The 19095-nt window shown below is 47.7% G+C and overlaps 1 protein-coding gene across 5 annotated transcripts in view; it reads right to left on the bottom strand.

The window, feature by feature from the left end:
- ZMYND8 (zinc finger MYND-type containing 8) overlaps positions 1-19095 on the bottom strand; it is a 1749249-nt gene that overhangs the window by 884438 nt on the left and 845716 nt on the right. For all 5 annotated transcript variants that reach the window (XM_069651296.1, XM_069651297.1, XM_069651293.1 and 2 more), the window contains exon 10: positions 17974-18089. In XM_069651296.1, coding sequence (XP_069507397.1) covers positions 17974-18089 — 116 coding nt within the window. The remainder of the gene's footprint in view (positions 1-17973; positions 18090-19095) is intronic.

The raw sequence follows: 19095 nt of genomic DNA, 5'->3' as shown, positions 1-19095 counted from the left end.
CAGTCACCTTCCAGGGCCCCAACCACACAAAAATGCTCTCCAGCCCGCGAAAGCGGCAGATTTCTGAGGCAAGTGCACAGCCTTATAAGGACTTTACTGACCTGAGAGGGCAGGACGAAGGAATAAGTAACTTATCTGTAGCTCCTGTTCTTCAGCATGGGTCTTACATGGATTTGCATGCTAATGAATATTCCCCGTTGTCCGGCTGTTAATTCTCAGTAAAATAAACAGTTTGATTTTAAGCAAAAAACTGCATTGTAGCTTGTATAGCCCATTGATGTCACTTTGGGTCAAACTGCCCCAACCAATGACATCCGTCGTCCTTAGCTCCAGCCCTGGGGACAATCTTCAGATTTGGTTGCGCACGTTAAATGGCAGTAGGAACCAAGAAGAGGCAAGAGGGGAAGGAGGGAGGATTTGCATGTGAATCCATGTAAGACCCATGCTGGAGAACAGTTAAAGGTAACTAGTTCCTTCTCCAGTAGGGGTCGTACTCAGCAGTACAAATTGCGACGAATCGGGGGATGTCGTCCCTTCTCCCTGGGAGGGGGGCGACACTTTTCTCACTTGGCCAGGGCAGTGCGTCCAAAGAAGAATAGTCCCTGTGGGTGTGGTGCACCGAGGGAGGATCACATGGGGAAAGAATCCATCTATGGGATTGGGGACGACATCAGAGAACTTCAATGCACTGAATGTCTTCTCCAACCCTAAATTCTCCTTTCCCATCTCTAGATAGAGCAATTGTGTTGTAAGGAAGGAACAAGTTACTTACCTGTAACTGTTGTTCTCCAGCATGGGTCTGGCATGGATTCACATGCGAACCCTCCCGCCTACCCCTCTGCGGCTCTTCACTTGGTCATACTGCCACTTCACGTGCTTCCAAATCTGAAGATGGCTGCCAGAGGCGGGGCTTAGGTAGAGGGCAGTCATTGGCTGTGGTCAGTATGACGCAGAGACCAGTGATTGGTTATTACTACGAAAGACAGATCAGAAACGAAACTGATACTGGTTTTTTCTTTACCGAGGATTCCCAGCCTGACGACGGGGAATATTCATGAGCATGTGAATCCATGCCAGACCCATGCTGGAGAACAACAGTTACAGGTAAGTACAGGTTCCTTCTCCAGCATGGGGTCTGGCATGGATTCACATGCTCATGAATAAAGAATACATATCAGTACACACATGCACAACCACGGGAGGTGGCAAAGGCTCAACATTAAGCATTACATCAAACTCAACATTAAGCATCTTACCTCCTCACCAGGCTCACCTCAGGCGAACAGGTTGCGCAGCACTGCTTGGCCGACCCTGGACTCCTCCGTGGAATCCCGATCGACGCAGTAGAATTTCGTGAAGGTGTGCGTCGACCTCCACGTAGCAGCCCTGCATATGTCCAGCAGGGGCACACCAGAAAGGAACGCCGTGGTAGCTGCGATCGCTCTGGTGGAATGGGCTCTCGGACGGCCAGGCAGCGGTCGGTTTGCCAACCGATGACAGTACATGGTACAGCCGGAGAGCCATCTGGAAATGGAAGCCTTCGAGAGTGCCTTCCCCTGATTGACAGGTCCAAAATTCACAAAGAGTTGTGACGTCTTCCGAAAACACTTCGTGCGGTCCACGTAGAACTTCAGCGCTCTAGCCACATCCAGCGAGTGCAAAGTCCTCTCAGCCGGCGACGAAGGCGACGGGAAGAACAAAGGCAACACCAAGGGTTCGTTGAGGTGGAAGTCCGACGGCACCTTGGGCATGAAGGAGGGGTGCGTCCTGAGCACTACCCTCGTGTCATGAAAAGTCAAGTACGGGGCCTTGCAGGAAAGGGCCTGGATCTCTCCCACTCGTCGTGCGGAGGTGATGGCCACAAGAAACGCTGTTTTCCACGACAGAAACTTCAACGGGGCCGAGTGCAGAGGCTCGAACGGAGGTCCCATGAGCTTGGTCAGCACCACGTTGAGCTCCCACGCCGGGGCCGGAGCCTTCACCGGCGGGAACGATCTGAACAGTCCCTTCATGAACTCTTTCACCAGACGATGAGACCACAAGGACGTCCGCCCCGTGGTTCTGGTGTATCGGGAGATCGCAGCAAGATGAATCTTGATGGACGCGTGTGCCAGTCCAGCTTTGGCCAGCGTCAGCAGGTACGGCAGTACTTGGGGAGCCGTAATCCGTAGAGGGTTAATCTTCTGTGCGTGGCACCAGACAGAGAACCTCTTCCATTTGTGTCCGTAGCATTTAAGAGTCGAGGACGCCCTGGCCTTTGCAAGAACCTCTCTGCAGTCGGCCGGTATGTCGTATCCTCCAAACTCTAGCGCTGCAGGAGCCAGGCCTGCAAGTTCAGCGATTTCGGGTCGTGGTGGAGGATGGCGCCTCCTTCCCTGGAGAGTAGATCCGCGTCCACCGGCAGCTTGATTGACGGGGGACGCTGACAAGTCCAGAAGGTCCGGGAACCATATCTGCCTCGGCCACGCAGGTGCGACGAGGATCATCCTGCACCGTGACCTCTTGAGCTGGTTGATGAGCCGGATTAGCAGTGGCAATGGAGTGAACGCGTAAAGGAACAGGCCCTCCCAGGGGAACGAGAAAGCATCGCCCATGCTCCTCGCCTGGGGAAACCTGCTGGCGAACCTCCGGCACTTGGAGTTTGTCGCCGTCGCGAACAGGTCGATCTGGGGTGTGCCCCACCGTCGGAAGAGGCGATCCACTAGATCCTGCCGTAGCTCCCACTCGTGGCACGAGCGCAGCTCCCTGCTGAGTGAGTCGGCAATGGTGTTTTTTATCCCTGCCAGATGAAACAGCACCAGAAACATCCTTTGGGCGACGGCCCAATGCCACAGGTCCTGCGCCTCCTTGGACAGTGCTGGGGACCTGGTTCCGCCCTGTTTCCTGATGTAAAACATGGTGGTGTTGTCGGTGAAGATCCTCACCACCTTGCCCTTGAGGGACGGAAGGAAGGACCTGAGGGCCCAAAACACTGCACGGAGCTCTAGGACGTTAATATGTAGTGATTTCTCCGTCGGGAGCCAAAGGCCTCTTGCGTGCAGATTTTCGGTGTGCGCTCCCCACCCTTCCAGGGAGGCATCCGTGGTCACTGTCTCCTGGTGGGCTGGGGTCTGGAAGTCCATGCCCGCCGTCAGATGCGCGCGGGTGCCCCACCACCGGATCGCTCGTCGGAAACTCTCGCCGAGTGTGATCCTTTCCTCGAAGCTGCCCGTCGTTTGGATCCAGCGCGCGTCCAGGAACTCCTGCAACGGGCGCATCCGGAGCCTGCACAGGGGAATGAGGTAGATGCAGGAAGACATCATTCCGAGGAGGGACTTGATGGACCTCACCTTGGCCGCGTCGGCCACCAACTTCCGTTGTACCTTGCCCAGGATGGCCCTGGTCCTTTCCTCCGACGGGGAGGCCAGAAGGGACACTGTGTCAAGCCTCGCTCCCAGAAACAGTGCGTCTTGCGCGGGTACCAGGTGGGATTTGGCGTAGTTCACGGAGAATCCCAGGTCCGTGAGAAGCTGGACGGTCCTTGCCGTGTGGTCCACGGCGAGCTCCCTCGTCTTGGCTCGGATGAGCCAGTCGTCCAGGTAGAGGTAGACGTGGATCCCCTCTCGGCGCAGCTGCGCCGCCACTGGTGCAAGGCACTTGGTGAAAACCCTGGGTGCCGACCGTAGTCCGAAGGGGAGGGCTTTGAACTGGTAGTGACGCCCTTGGACCACAAACCTGAGAAATTTTCGGTGCCCCCTTAGGATGGGAATATGGAAGTAGGCATCCTCCAAATCCAAAGACGACAGGAAGTCTCCTTCCTCCAGCTGACCCAGGATGTGCTGGAGGGTGACCATCCGGAACTTCTGAGCCTTGATGAACTTGTTCAGACGTCGCAGGTCTAGGATGGGGCGCCATCCTCCCGTCGTCTTCTTCACGAGGAAGTATCTCGAGTAAACTCCGGAGCCCCGAAGCCTCTTTGGAACGAGTTCGATGGCGCCCTTCCTGAGCATCGCCTTTACCTCCCGGAGAAGCTGCGGGACGTGAAGCTCTTTCCCGGCCACGGGGGGGACGTGCGGGCACCTTCTTTGAAACTCGAGCGCGTGGCCCTGGGCTAAGGCGTCCAGCACCCTACGGTCGGTGGAGATGGACTCCCACACGCTGACGAAGCTCGCCAGCCGGCCTCCCACCGGGGTGCTTCGGTGGGGGCCCGACCCCACGGTCGGTTCAATCCTGTTTCGACGAGGCTTTGCCACCTTGACCTCCTTGGTGACGACGGCGGGGTCCGCCCGACTTGCTCGTCCCCTATAGGCCTCCTGAGACGACGAGCGGGCCGCTTGACGGTAGGTGGAGAAACCGCCGCTGGAGCCTTTGGAGGCGCCCTTGCCTCCGCTGCTCCGAAAGGGCGGCCGTCGTTGTTGCAGAACCCCAAGGGCCCGGGCCGTCTCCGTGTCCGCTTTAATGGCCTGAAGGGAATCGTCCACTGTTTTCCCAAACAGGTTGTTCCCATCGAACGGCATGTCCAGGACTCTGGTCTGTACGTCTTGACGGAAGTCCGTAGCCTTGAGCCATCCACGCCGCCTAAGGCACACGCCGTTGCCCAACTGGCGAAATCCCGTATCGGCGATGTCTGTCGCAATAGTGATGGCGTGGTCCGACGCCACCTCACCTTCCTGTAGGATCTCCAGGGCGTCCGCCCTCTTGTCGTCCGGTAGGAAGTCCAGCAGGGGAGCCAGTTTGTACCATAGCTCCCTGTCGTAGCGGGCCACGATAGCCAAGGCGTTGGCCGCCTTAATCGTTGTCGCTGCAGACGAGATGACCCTGCGTCCCATAGAGTCCAATTTCTTTCCCTCGCCGTCCGGCGGGGAAGTCGATGTAGAGGCCGCACCCCCCCCCCGCTTTCTTCCTGGCCGCCGCAGAGACGACGGAGTCCGGGGTAGGCTGCGCCCGGAGGCACAGGGGGGCCGCGTCCGGGACCCGGTACTTCTTTTCGTACCGGTCTCTTCTAGCTGGCGTCTTGAAAGGGTTCTTGAGGAGGGCGAGGCCCTCATCCCAAATGTCGTCCAGTAGAGGCACCGCGAGGACCGTCTTCCTCTTGGCCTTGCGCCGTTGATTACCCGACCCAGAGCGTTGGCTCGTGGTTGATGGTACCGGGGAGGGTGCGCCCTGCCTGGCGCCCGTAGAGCCCGACCGTTCGGCGCTCCCGGTGCCAGCGGACTTGCGGTGCTTGGCCTTGTGTTGGACCCCCGTCGCCGGGGCGTCCTCAAAGGTCTTAGAAGACCGCTCGGATTTCTTCCTCTTCTTCTCGCCGGATGGGCTCTTCCCTTCCAGCCAGTTGGCGAGACGTTGATGGCGGTCCTTCATGGTCCGCTCCGACATGTTGCCGCAAAACGCACAGTCCTTCTCCACGTGCGTCTTGTCCTCATGTAAGCAGTAGAGACAAAAGGAGTGTTCGTCCTCCTTAAAGACGTTCTGCAGCTGGCATCCAGGGCAGACCCTGAACAGCTTTCCGGGCGTCGAGCTTCCCTTCTCCTGGGCCATGTCCGGGACGGGCCTGAGAAAACTTCTGGAGTCCTCCAAAAGCGTAGCTCGACGAAATCTTCACCCTTGAGGGGCGCAGACGAATCCGACACGGGTCCCCGTTGATCGGATGGAGAGTCGGTGGAGCTTGAGACTCTTTTGACCGAAAAAAACGAAGTTTTTGAGAAAAACATGAAAAAATAGCACTAACGCTCGAGAGCAATAGCACGAGGATCCCAACACATGAACGTGCAGTAAAAATCTGAAGATGGCTGCCAGAGGCGGGGCTTAGGTAGAGGGCAGTCATTGGCTGTGGTCAGTATGACGCAGAGACCAGTGATTGGTTATTACTACGAAAGACAGATCAGAAACGAAACTGATACTGGTTTTTTCTTTACCGAGGATTCCCAGCCTGACGACGGGGAATATTCATGAGCATGTGAATCCATGCCAGACCCCATGCTGGAGAAGGCATGGTATCAAACAGTGAGGGCAGACAAGTGATCACAGTTCAAAGGGCGTTATTGAACTTCAATGGGTTGGTAGAACGCCTATCTAAACCTAAATCTAAAGATGGGTGTTAGGGCGAATTCTAATTTCTGTGCGAATTCCCTTCTACCTTAGAGACCCCCCACCCCCACCTCGCAGCTCCTTTGCTGGGCTTTGGGACTTTTATTTTGTATCCTGGAGTGAGTGAGACAGTTTTCTCACTCTCTCAAGGGTTTTCCTTTGATTTGAACCCAGTGTTTCTTTTGGTTTTGGAGTCTGACAAACTCCATATGCATCATCTTTTTGTATTGTGATACACAGCACCATCAGTGTAGTGTCACAGAGAAGTCCTTTGGATTTCTCTAAGGTTTTATTACATTCTTTTGGATAAACTACTGTTTCCAAGTGTATTAAAGACCCCTCTTGAGATAAGCCTGGCTGCTCAGTCACTCTACCAACTTGTGTAGTACAGGCCTATACCAAAGGTTGGGTTACCCATTGCCAAGAGGACAAGACTGGTGTAGTCTCCCACAGGGTTACTACATCCAATCTTGCCTAACGATGGGAGGAAGCAACGACCATCAAATAATAATAATAAAGCAGTCCTGGTGGAGTCCGTCAAAATAAAAAGGCCTATGCTAATAAACATATTGCCAATACTTACTTCTAAATACAAATGGGGTTGGATAATAATGTCTGCAAAGGAAAAGTGTTCAGGAAATGATTAGACAGGATAGTTGAGCAGTTGGCTTCCCCTCCACACGTCTTCAGCACGGGGCAAGGCGGTACGTTCGGACTTTGCACATACTCTGCCTTCTTGGCCACAAGGTAACAGTTCAACACATAGGCATTAGAGCCTTGCGCCAAAGTCTTTCTCGCAATGACAGTCTCTTATTGCAGAGGGCCTAATGTAACAAACGGAACACAAAAGTTCCTTTCCTTTGTCAGGATTTTCACATTTCACATTCACACGTTCAAGACTGCTCTCCCTCCTTCGGGCTCTGACCATGTGTCCCCTCATCCGGGCTCATACCCCTTTTCCACAATGTTCACAACTTTGTCTCCCTCGTTTGGGCTCTAACCATGGATACCCCTTGTTCGGTCGCAGATCCCTTTTCCACAATGTTCACAACTTGGTCTCCCTCGTTCGGACTCAGACCACGGATTCCCCTCTTCCAGGCTCAGATCTTTTTGATACCAGAAACGAACACTTTCAAATGTGCGATGGGTTTTGCTTAAACCGTCGCAGGACCACTTCGATTCACTTCACACAATTACACTTCACATTAATCTTCTAATTTCGTTTCTCTTGTCAGGATACCGTACAGAGACCTTCGATTCAGCATATTCACAGCGTTAGACCACTCTTTCAACGGTACCGTATCTTTCCTTCTTAAATTCAAACATTCACCAGCAAATTAGCTTTAATCTCGTTTCATCACACGCGTTTAACAATGTTCGTTCCAGTGCTCGTTTTACAATGTTGTTGCTTGCAATCTTGACTGGGTGTCGCCCCTTCTCACAAACCTCTCGTGCCTTGCCGTCTTTCTCCCCTCGTTCAGCTGCCGACTCAAAACTGATGTACCTTAGTGTACTTTGTCTCTGGAGTCTGACAAACTCCATAGGCATCTGCTTTTTGTATGTTGACACAGCAGTGCAGTGTCACAGATAGATCCTTTTAGATTTCTCATAAGGTTTAACTATTTATTCTTGTGTGAACTATAGTTCGCAAGAATAGTAAAGTGAAATTGACATTACTATTTCTCTTTGTAGGTCCAGCACACACCATCTTATGTGGAGTGCTGGAGGGTTACCTAGTAGACCCTTATCATACTCTCTTATGTAACATTTTTATGTTACCCTCACTACCTTAAATGGCTGGTGGCAGTGGTTTACTTATTCCTACCATTGTGCTTTTCTACCGCAGGCTGAACCGTCAGCTGCAGTACAGCACCCATGGGTGATAATGTTTGTCAAAATGGCCTGGTCTTCTTTTTTTACCATTTTCTGTTTGTGAGGTCTTTCTTGGGTTTTACTCTGTGCGCTGAGACATATTTGAGCCCTTTTTTTGTCTTGCCTTTGGCGGGCTTCAGCCCTGAAGCCTGCCCCCGGCTCCAGTTTATCTGGAAGGACAGGATGTGAGGGAGGGTCCCGTAACTCCCCTGTCCTTTGTCTGTAGGAATACCTGAATTCAACTAGTCCAGATTGGCTGGCTGGCCTTTCAAGACAGCCACCCTGCTGTGTGATCATTAGGCAATAATTGATGTAGTAACCCTGTGGGAGACTACACAATCCTTGTCCTCTTGGTATAGGGTAACCCACCTTTGGGTGTAGGCCTGTATTACACAAGTTGGAAGGGTGGCTGAGCAGCCAGGCTTATCTCAAGAGGGATACATCTGAGCTGTAGAGCTGTAGCATTGAAATTCACCATTACAAGTATCCAAATAAGACTTACACTCCAGGTTTTCTAGTAAAAAAATTATTTAATGATCAGTTTTAAATAAGCATTCTTTAAAAAGGGCAATGTGAAAATAAAAGATACTCTTCAAAATGCTTTCTCAGAATCAAGGGACAGCAAGTAGATACCCTTTAGAGATGCTTCATACACACTTCCTACATCCTGAGGTGACTTCACTGACTAGGACAGTATTGGCATTTATATATCACGTTTGCACTTTGTAAAATTCTGGGGTTGGTAGAAAGGTTAAAGGAATAAAAAAGATTAAACGGGTTCTCAGAGCATGAGAGCACTTTTAAATCTCCCAATGAACTCTAGATAAAAACCTTTCCCACCAATATTAATTCAAAACCAATGTATTACCTATGAGGGACAGTAAGAATAAAAGTCAATGGCCTAGAAGAGCCTGCAGGAAGCAAGGACAGCCAAAGTCAATTGGAGCCAAGTCTATGGAGCTGAGGCACTTCTTAGATAGTAATATGTCTTGCACATAGAGAGTTTGTTGTAGCAACTTACTGTTGGGCCAAAAGTTAATATACTTGGTAATGGCATTGTTTATTTATATAGCGCCTACACACAGCCAAGTGTTTCAAAACACTCAAGGAGGGTGGGAACAAGTTACAAAACAAACAGTCACTCAGAGCCCTTGTAATTATGAGATGATAATAGTCTGCACAGGCAGAGTAAGTGCGTAAAAATACATTTAACCGCTTGGGATACAGCAAATAGGCCTGACAGCGATTCTGCAGTTTCAATAGTGCATTTTAGGGGTGAAGACAAGGGAGAACAGGAGATCTTCAGGCGCAGTGTGTAAGATCGTGGAAGTGCACAGAGGGTCGGAGGGCGGGTGAGGATCAAGTGCACCCGGTCGGTTGAGGCTTGAGTAAGTGCAGAGAGAGCCACTTTCTTGGATTCATTTCTTAAGTGCATTGAGTGTGGGTGGGGTGTAATGCCCTGGGGCAAGTGCGAGAGAGGACTGGAGGCGGTGCAGGGGACCAGTTAGACTCTGAGGTACACCCGGCATTCAGTCAGCATGCTGTGAGGAAGAGGCAGAGAGAGAAAAACAGAACTGGGTTAGCAGGGTAGAGGGAGAGAGAAGGAGGAGGAGAAGAGGAAAGTCTTGAGGAGTTTCTGGAACTTAAGGAGATTCGGCTCAAGACAGCAGGGCGGCAGGGAGGTTATTCCAGAGGGAGGCACCTGCTGAGGATAAGGATCTCCCTCCAAATCTCTGCTTGGAGAACCGCCTCAATCGCAGAAGGTTGGAGGTAGATATGATATGATATGGCATTTACAACGTGCCTATACACAAGTGTTTCAAGGCGCGACGAGAAAAGGGAGTGGGAACAAAAGGGACGACAGACAACGATCTTACTGGGCCTGGTGTCATTCAGATCGCGCAAGTGCATGGGAAGGGGGAAAGGGGTAAAGTGAGAGGGGGAAGTGCAGTACAAGGGGTAGTATAATAAATAAAATATTAAAACAGCCAAATGGTGGCAAGTGCAAAGTAAGTGCAGACATAAGTGCTGGTAGGGGGCCTTTAGGGAGACAGAAACAGTCCCTAGGTGCAAGGGTTGTCAGGGATGCAGTGCAGGTGTGCAACTGGCGGTGCCTGCACCCAAAATCAGACAGGGTGGCCAGGTAGTTTTGACCAGTGTAGTTTCAGCCGGGAATTCAGCAGGGGAGAGAGGGAGAGAAAGCAGACGCAAAGAGGAAGGTTTTGAGGTGCTTAAGGAACCGGAGATGGTTCTCCTCAAAGTTTCAGGGAGGCAGGAAGGCTGTTCCAGAGGGATACCACTGCCGAAGAGAGAGATCTACCACCAACTCGTTGCTTAGAGAAGCGACTGACCCTGAGGGAGTTGGAGGCAGAGGAGTGAAGAGCTTGAGAAGGAAGATATTTGGGAAGAGAGAGTTGAAGGTATTTCGGCCCCAGTAGGCCTATGGACAATGCAGAGGGTTTTGAACTTAATCCTCGCAGCAACTGGGAGCCAGTGCAGAGATTTCAGTCCTGGAGAGATACGATCCCTGGACTTGAGGCCAAGGACAAGTGTCGCAGTCCTGTTCTGGATAAGTTGCAGAGAGTAGAGGCAGGCAGATTTAGATAGAGGCTGTTACAATAGTACAGCCTAGAGAGAACCAGGGCTCTGGAGACAGTGAGAGACAGTGAGTTTCTGGCAGATGAGCTTCTGGCAGATGCAGCAAGCTTTGTTCACGGTTTCTTCGTCAGGGGTGTTCTTCCCAGTGGTCGACTCTGTCTTCAGTCCAAGAAGCCTTGCCTTTTAATGCAGCCTAGTTGTCACTCACAAAGCTCTATTGCTGACTTTAGGACTTTTCTTAATGTTAACCCTGGAGTAAATTGAGCCCTTTTTCTCACTCATGTGTTTTGACCTGATTTGGATCATGTGTTTCCTTTGATTTTGTAGTCTGACAAACTCCATAGGCATCTACCTTTTTTATGGTGACACACACCACCTTCAGTGCAGTGTCATAGAGAAATCCTTTGGATTTCTCTTGAGGTTTAAATACCTTTTCAAATGAGAACTACGGTTTCCAAGAATTGTAAAGTGAAACTGACTTTACTTACTTTTTCTCTTTGTAGGCCCAGCACACCCCATCTTATGTGGTGTTAGGCAAGATTGTATGCAGTACCCTGAGGAAGATAGCATCAGCCTTGTCTTCGTGGCAATAGTTAACCCACCCTTTGGTATAAGCATGTATTACACAAGTTGGTAGAATGACTGAGCAAACAAGCTTATCTCAAGAGCAGTCAACGTGCGCTGGCGGGTTGTAACAGACTTTCACAGTGACAAGTATCCAAATAAGAGTCATATTTAAGGTTTCTTGATTAAACAAATATTTATTTAACAGTCAGTTTGAATAAGCCTTCTTTAGAAGAGAGCAAATATGTAACACTTAAAATTAGGGCTGTACCGAATAGCATATTTAGTATTCGGCCGAAGCCGAATATGAAGCCGAATAGTTGCTTTATTTAATAAATCATGTTCCAAACTTCAAAAAACACACTTATTAAAAAAAACAAATAAAGCACCATTTTAAATACATTCTATACTTTTATTCCTCTTCATTGTAATTAATGTAGCATCTTTATTTGAAATATAAAAGCCAGAAAAATGCAGATTTACCCAAAATGAAGAGACCAATAGAACAGAAGATTGTTGCATATTCAGTGCCCGTTAAAGTGGGAAGCTTCACAAATGCAAAAGGACTGCCTTTGTGAATCAGATGCATTACATTCTCTATCCAGTTGCAAAGTCGATGTAGTCTAGTTTCAAAACTTCTTTGCAGCTCACATAGAAATGTATAAAATGGTTTGTGTTGGCTCATGCAGGACACAAGTCAAGAGGAAATCTGAAATGCGTGAACTCCATCTCACAACTTTTCCCCCCACCCAAACAAATGCTGCTCACTTTTCACTTATCCTAGCCACTCCTTCTCACCCATACACAAACATATGCAACTTATTCCTGATAAAATAATCAGATAATGTTAAACTCAGGACTCAAGTCCTTAAAAAAATATAAGGGGGTACTATGACGTACGCATTTGGAAGTGACATGCCAGGAACTGAAAGTATCTATGCACATTTCTTTCAGTTTGTCTTTTCCAACTGAAAAAAGTGCACATTGCATATAAACATTTGCCAAAAGAAAAGATTTTCCTATATTGTTGCAGGCTAAGTAAAAAAGATGAGCAAATTTTATGTCTAAGAATCTGTAACAAAACATGTCCTAAAGAGCATATTACAATATCAGATATTTTTCAGCTGTGTGATAGCAATTTGTCTGGTCTAATTCTATTCAGTTTTGTAAACTGAAGTCTATATTTGCTTTTCTGAGTTCATGTTGCATTGTATTCAAATGAGAATCTCAAAGTATTCGGCAAGAGCCGAATAGCTAGAAACTATTCGGCCGGAGCCGAATAGCTTTTTTTCAGCCGGAATTCGGCCGAATACTTACTCGAAGCCGAAGTTCGGTACACCCCTACTTAAAATATACTTTAAAAATACACACTCTCAGTTTCAATAAATCAGTAGAAACCCATTTGGGATGGCACACAGACACTTGCTACACCCTGAGGTGACTTAATTAACTAGGACACTGTGGACACTGATATATCACTGGTACATTTAGAGCAATACTGAGTTTGGAAGTGATTAGAGAGATTAATCCTTTCCCAGTTACACAAGTAAAGTATGTGTGACTTTTTCGAGGGACAGATCAAAACACAAAGTCAGAGGTTAGAAGAGTCTTCAGGGAGCCAGAACAGCCAATGTTACTTGAGCAAAACCTAGGGGAGCTGGAGTTCATCTTGAACTTAAGTAAACAGCAGCCTTGAACAAGGTTATAGAGAGTTTTTGTTGAAAAAGAAATCACTGTTGGGCCACAGGCTGGGAGGCTTGTGATCGGCAAAGCTGCAAACAACCCTGCAAGGGGCAGCCAAAGCAAGTCTCAACCGAGAGCTAGCAATGCTACACAACAACAGTTGAGGAGCCCTTAGTTTTACAGTACCTTAGGTCTGAAGAAATTGGTTCAAGCTGGGTTCTGTTCCTGTTGTAGTCTGCAGATCCTGTTGTTCGTGGGCCTCAGTCGTGGGGACAAGAGGGAGGGCGTTTGGGGACTCTGTCACTACGATTTGAAGGTTGGCGGCAGAAATGTGCAAACTTCAGTTCAGCAGCACTTTGTGGTTTCAGCTTCTCGTGAATAGCACCACCGCAGTACTCGGATACCTTGTGGGCTTTCCTCGCATCTGGGGTCCAGCACTCTGTTGAGGTGGCTCAGGCTTGGCTAGTCCTGTTTCGAGGGAGTCTGGAGGATCTTCCTGGAGCTCGGGTCTGACTTAAAAACAATGCACTCAATTCTGGTGTTCTTCTCCCTGGCTCTCTGTTCCTGCAGCAGCAAAGGAAGTACAGCCAGCTTCGAGAGGATTTCCAGATGAGCTCGTCTTGGAGTCGATTGATCCCACCAAACCAAGGGGAGAAGTCGTCCTTTGCAGGGCTTCTCTAGTCGAGGTGAATCTGGAGCTTTAGCACTGCAGCAGGGCTTCATCAGGCAAAACAGCGGTCCAGGAGTTGCAGCAATCGTCTCTTCCAAGTTCTTCTCTGGATTCCTTCGTCCAGTGGTCGACTCTGCCTTTACTCTAAAAGACCTCACCTTTTATGCAGGTTTCTCCCATTCATTCGCAGCCTAGCGGTCAATCACAAGGACAGCCAGCCAATCACCTTTGGGTGCTTTTCTGTAACACCAAGGACACTAAGCACAGGGAGTTTAAGGCACCTCCCTCGATTCCTGCCCTGTCAGACACGCTTGAGCCAGAGGCAGGCAACACCAAGAAATCCTGCCAAAGACCAAACGAACAAAGGGCCCAAACCTGGTTTGGCACTCTGAGTAAATCTCAAGAAGGACCTTTCCAACAAGAAATGGCGAAAAAAGAAGACTTGGGCCATTTTGGCAAAATGGGCACCCATGTGTGCTTCACTGCAGCTGCAATTGCAGCCCACAGTAGAAACACTCAATGGTAGTAAAAAGTAAACCACTGCCACCAGCCATTAATTGTAGAAAGGGTAACATAAAAATGTTACATGAGAAACGAGACAAAGGGCTAAGTAACCCCTCCAGTACCCTACTGTAAGATAGTGTGTACTGGGTTTAGAAAGTTACACATTTTAAGTAAAGTCAATTTCACTTCACTGCTCTGGGAAACAGTAGTTTGACTAAGAGAAGGTATTTAAACCTTTGGGAATTCTGAAAGACTTCCCTGTGCTACTCCACTGAAGGTGCTGTGTGTCACAATGTAAAAGGATGATGCCAATGGAGATGTTCAGACTCCAAAACCAAACGAAAGTGTTCAAATCACAGAATACATGAGAGATAAAAATTAAAAGTCCTAAAGTCCAGCAAAAGGGCTGGAGGTCTCCAAGGAAGAAGGGAATTAGCACATTTCTGAGAATTCTCCCCAACGATGTGGAGTGCTGGGAGGATACTTAGTAGCCCTTTTTCCTACTTACTCATGTAAAATTGTTTATGTTACCATCACTAATTGAAATGGCTGGTGGCAGTGATTTAATGTTCCTACCATTGTGCTTTTCTACAGCAGACTGAATCCTCAGCTGCAGTATAGCACCAATGGGTGACCACTGTGTCAAAATAGCCACCGGTCTTCTTTTTTCGCCATTTTCTGTTTGTAAGGTCTTTCTTGGGTTTTACTCTGCACGCCAACCCAAGTTTGAGCCCTTCGTTCGTTTTGCATTTGGCCGGCTTCAGTACCGAAACCTGCCTCTGGCTCCAGTGTGTCTGGAAGGGCATTAAGTGAGGGAGGAGCTCTAAACTCCCATGTCCTTTGTCTCTAGGAAAACCTGAATGCACCCAGTCCTGATTGGCTGGCTGGCTGTCCTTGCAGAACAGCCACCCTGCTGTTTGAGTGACAGCTAGGCTGTGCATGAATGGCAGAAACCTGCTTAAAAGGCAAGGGTTTTGGGAGTGAAGACTGAATCGACCACTGGGAAGAACAACCTGACAAAGAAACCATGACCGAAGCTTGCTGCATCCACCTGGACCGTTGAGCTGCCCAGTGAAGCCCTGCTGCTGTGCTGAAACTCCTTTTTCTTATCGACAAGAGAAGCTCCGGAAGGGACGACTTCTTCCCTTGGGTAAGCGGGACCAACTAACACAGAGACAAACTTTGCTGGAAGACCTTCCCCAACAGGCTGCAACATTCCTGCAACAGAAACCGAGTGCCAGAGGTCAAGAAATCTGTAGTCGAATGCAATGTCTGTGATCCGGCCAGATTCTCCAGGAGTATCCCGAGGACCCTCCAGAAGAAGGACAACCAGAGCTAGAGTCCCCTCACTTGAGTGCAGGACTGAAGATTGAAGGAAGCCCAACAGTTATCCCAGATCCGCGGTGGTGCTATTTATTGAGCGCTGAAACCGTGTAGTGCCGCTGATCCGAAAACAGCACGTAGCTGCCGCCGACCTCCGAATTGTTGCCGCAGGAGTCCCCCGGCGTCCTCCGTCTTGTCCCCAAGACTGAGGCCACGGAACACAGGCTCTGAATCACTGCAGCTAGACAGAAGCCAGCTTCACTACTCTTCTTCTATCCTAAAATACTGTTCTGACTTGGGGTACTTACCTCATTGCCTCTTGCTCTGCTCTTCTCAGTTGAGACTTGCAGTAGCTTCTTTTGTAGACTTGATTTCAGCTCTACCCTTCACAAGTGTAACAGCTTGTGAACCAACAGTGATTTCTCTTCAGAAAAGTCTCTAACTTTGTGCAAGACCTTTGCTATCTAAGAAGTTCCAGCTCCATAGACTGTGCTCCAATTTCACTTTGGCTGTCCTGGCTCCCTGCAGACTCTTCTCTTCTATTTGACATTGATACTTACTGTCCATCATAGGTGATGCATTGGTTTTAAACTAATGTTGCTGGGAAAGGTTTTTATCTAGACTTCATTGGGAGATTTAAAGGTGCTCACATGCTCCGAGAACCGGTTTAACCCTTTTCCTTCCTTTCTACAACCTCAGAATTTACAAAGTGTTTAAGTGATAAATAAATGGCAATACTGCCCTAGTTAGTGAAGTCACATCAGGGTGTAGGAAGTGTGTGTGAAGCATCTCTAAAAGAGTATCTACTTGCTTTGTGTTCATTCTGAGAAAGTATTTTAAAGTGTATTTGATTGCTACATATATTTCCCGTTTCAAATAATCCTTATTTAAAAACTATTGTTAAATAAAAAATGATTTATAACAAAAACCTTGATTATAAGTGTTACTTGGCTACTTGTATTGGAGGATTTGATTGCTACAGCTCAGATTTATCCCTCTTGAAATAAGCCTGGCTGGTCAGTCACACTACCAACTTGTGTATTACAGGCCTATACCAATAGTTGGGTTACCTAATACCAAGAGGTCAAGGGTTGTGTAGTCTCCTGCAGGGTTACTACATCAATTATTGCCTAATAAAGTCCCAGTCAGAAGAACCCCCTATTATTCAGCAAAGTTTTTCATGCCCATTCCCCGATTCCCCGATTCCCACCCCCAGGCCCTACGTCATGAGGCGGCTGGTGGCATCGACCCTCTATGGTTTCACCAGCTTCATCTACCCCAAGGAATAGGACATTGTCAACGGGGGTGGGGAGATATATCATTAAAGTTGAGGGAAAGTACACATTAAAAAGAAACACTTAATGTTAACAACCTTGGTAAAGATGCATTTGCAAACATAAAACATCCTAACATATCATAACATGTACAAGCATTTGAACATGAAATGGTGTACCATAACACAGCATAGCAAACAAAACCTAAGAAAGCATATCACTTCAAAGAAGAGTAGAGAATAGCATACAAACCACAGGATAGGGTAGCATAACGACATACAAAAACATTGTATAGTGATAAGCTACCAGATCGAATAATGTGACACAGCATAACACCACTGCAAAGGTACCATACTCCAAATAAGACAGTGTCCATGATGGGAGGATAGGACAGGACATAAGGGCACTGTGAATAAGCGCAGCACAAGAGGAACATTTTGTGACAAACATGTGCAGAATGGCCTGCAACATGAGAAGCCTCTCAGTTCAATCGTATTCACAAAGTAGGAATTGACATACGACATACTGCCAGGGAAACAGATATCATTTCAGTGTATTTTACTCACTGGTTTGGAATTTGGGAGTAAAATAATTTTCTAGAGAGTTGAAAAGTATTTCTCATTCTTGGCTGCATTACTTTAGACCAGGGAGCGTATTTGAATTTTAAAAACCTTTGCTTTTTACATGCATCCTAAATAAAGGTCCTCTTTCGATCTGCAAACACTATAGTGGCACTTCTGCATGGACTACTATTGCTATTGCCTTAAAAAAGCTACAGAACCACACATGCAGCATCAAGGTGCAGACATCTACATATGTTTTACATCTGTATTCTTTATGGGAGTTTTTGTCTGATTTTAAGTAGTAAAACTACAAGACATTCCACTTATCTGGAAGGTTTTGATTGATTGCTATTTTATTTCTATCACGCTCGTACACAGGTGTTTCAGAGCGCGACAAGGGAGGGGAGGGGAACAGGGGAGAACAAAACAGTGATCTTACTAGGCCTAGTGACATTGAGAACGCACAAGTGCATGGGAGAGGGGGGAGGGGAAAAGTGCATGGGAGAGGGGTGAGGGGAAAAGTGCATGGAAGGGGGGAGAGGTGGAAAGTGCGAAGCAGAGGAGAAACCGATAAATAACAATACATAAATAATAAAGGCAACAAACAGTGGTAATGCAGCCAGCAATTTGCAAGTGCTAGGTTTAAGGCAGGGCAGGTCTGATAAGTGCAGGAAGAAAAAGGGGGGGGGCTGCATGGGTACATAAGGTGGGGTTAATTGGCATTCACAGGCCACATGTTAAACCTGGTACAAATATTATCTTTTTAGCAACTATTGTAGGCATAAGCTCAGAGCAGAGATGAGAGGTTTTTCTTTTGCGGAAATAAGCCGTATATTCTCAAGAATTAATAACCTACCTGTCGTGTTGTCCAAAGAAGCGAGCATCAACTTGACCTTCTTTGTCTCTTAGCGCTTTAGCAGGCCAGAATGGAAATCCTTTAAGTTTTGCCCAGACCAAAGGATGAGGATGACTCTATGGAGGAAGAGACTACATTACACATATGAAAATGGCTTACAGAAATGAAAGTAACACCGATGTAAGATATTAAAACACCTGCAACATAGCAAGAACAACAAACATTATCAACCAGACAAAGCCTATAGCAAAACATATGTAGGGATCAATTCACTTAGCATTGGTGCAAGCAGTGCACCAGGTACGATTTTGAAGTGGGAGTATTTTACTCCCTGTGTTTTAAAGTTGTGAGTAAAATGATTTTTTTGGGAGTATTTTATATGCGAGTGCAAATCTTTTAACGGGAACATGGAAATGTTTTTGTAATATTTATTCCTTTCACCTAGTTAACCATACACATAAAAAAGATACAGTTACTTCTTTCAATCAGGCAGTAATAATAGTTGTTTCTTACTGTGGTAATATGGGCACTACTGGTCCAAACATATCCATAGAGCTGTTTCGGTGAAAGCAGAAGTACAAGGTAGTACGTGTCTGTTTCCTATTTTTTGTTTCAAGTATTTTCACTCCCTATTTTTATTTTTTGGGAGCATTTGCCTTATTTGAGGGAGTAAAAGTAGCCGATACACCCCTTATCTGTAGGCCTGGGTGCAAGCTCAAACCAATCCTGTGCTTACGTTAAAGGCTCATTGGGAAGAACATTGGTGAAACAATGCTTTCAGCATTAGGGGAACTGTCAGCCCCTCTAGTTGCTCTGTGTTTTCGATGATCCCACCATAATTTGCATGCACAAATGAAAAGATGTGTGTCATAAATTTAATATAGAATGTGTAAATGAAGACATTGCAAGAGGGCCTTCATGGGGACTAGGGACAAATGGATGAATCTAGGGTGCCTATATTGTCATTCTAGGGGTTACATTCCTACCATTGGTTCTTCATTTTATGAAATACACTCCAGGCACAGTCTACTTCGGCAAGTTTTCAACAGCCACCAAGTGACACAGTGCAGCTCCAGGGATGGCCTTGTCACTACTCCTTTTTGCAGACTTGTGCCGAAGTGA

The sequence above is a fragment of the Ambystoma mexicanum genome, chromosome 3p, assembly GCF_040938575.1.
Source record: "Ambystoma mexicanum isolate Mex_15411 chromosome 3p, UKY_AmexF1_1, whole genome shotgun sequence".
Taxonomy (NCBI): domain Eukaryota; kingdom Metazoa; phylum Chordata; class Amphibia; order Caudata; family Ambystomatidae; genus Ambystoma; species Ambystoma mexicanum.
The sequence above is the reverse complement of the archived record's forward strand: the minus strand, read 5'-3'. Positions and strand labels throughout refer to the sequence as shown.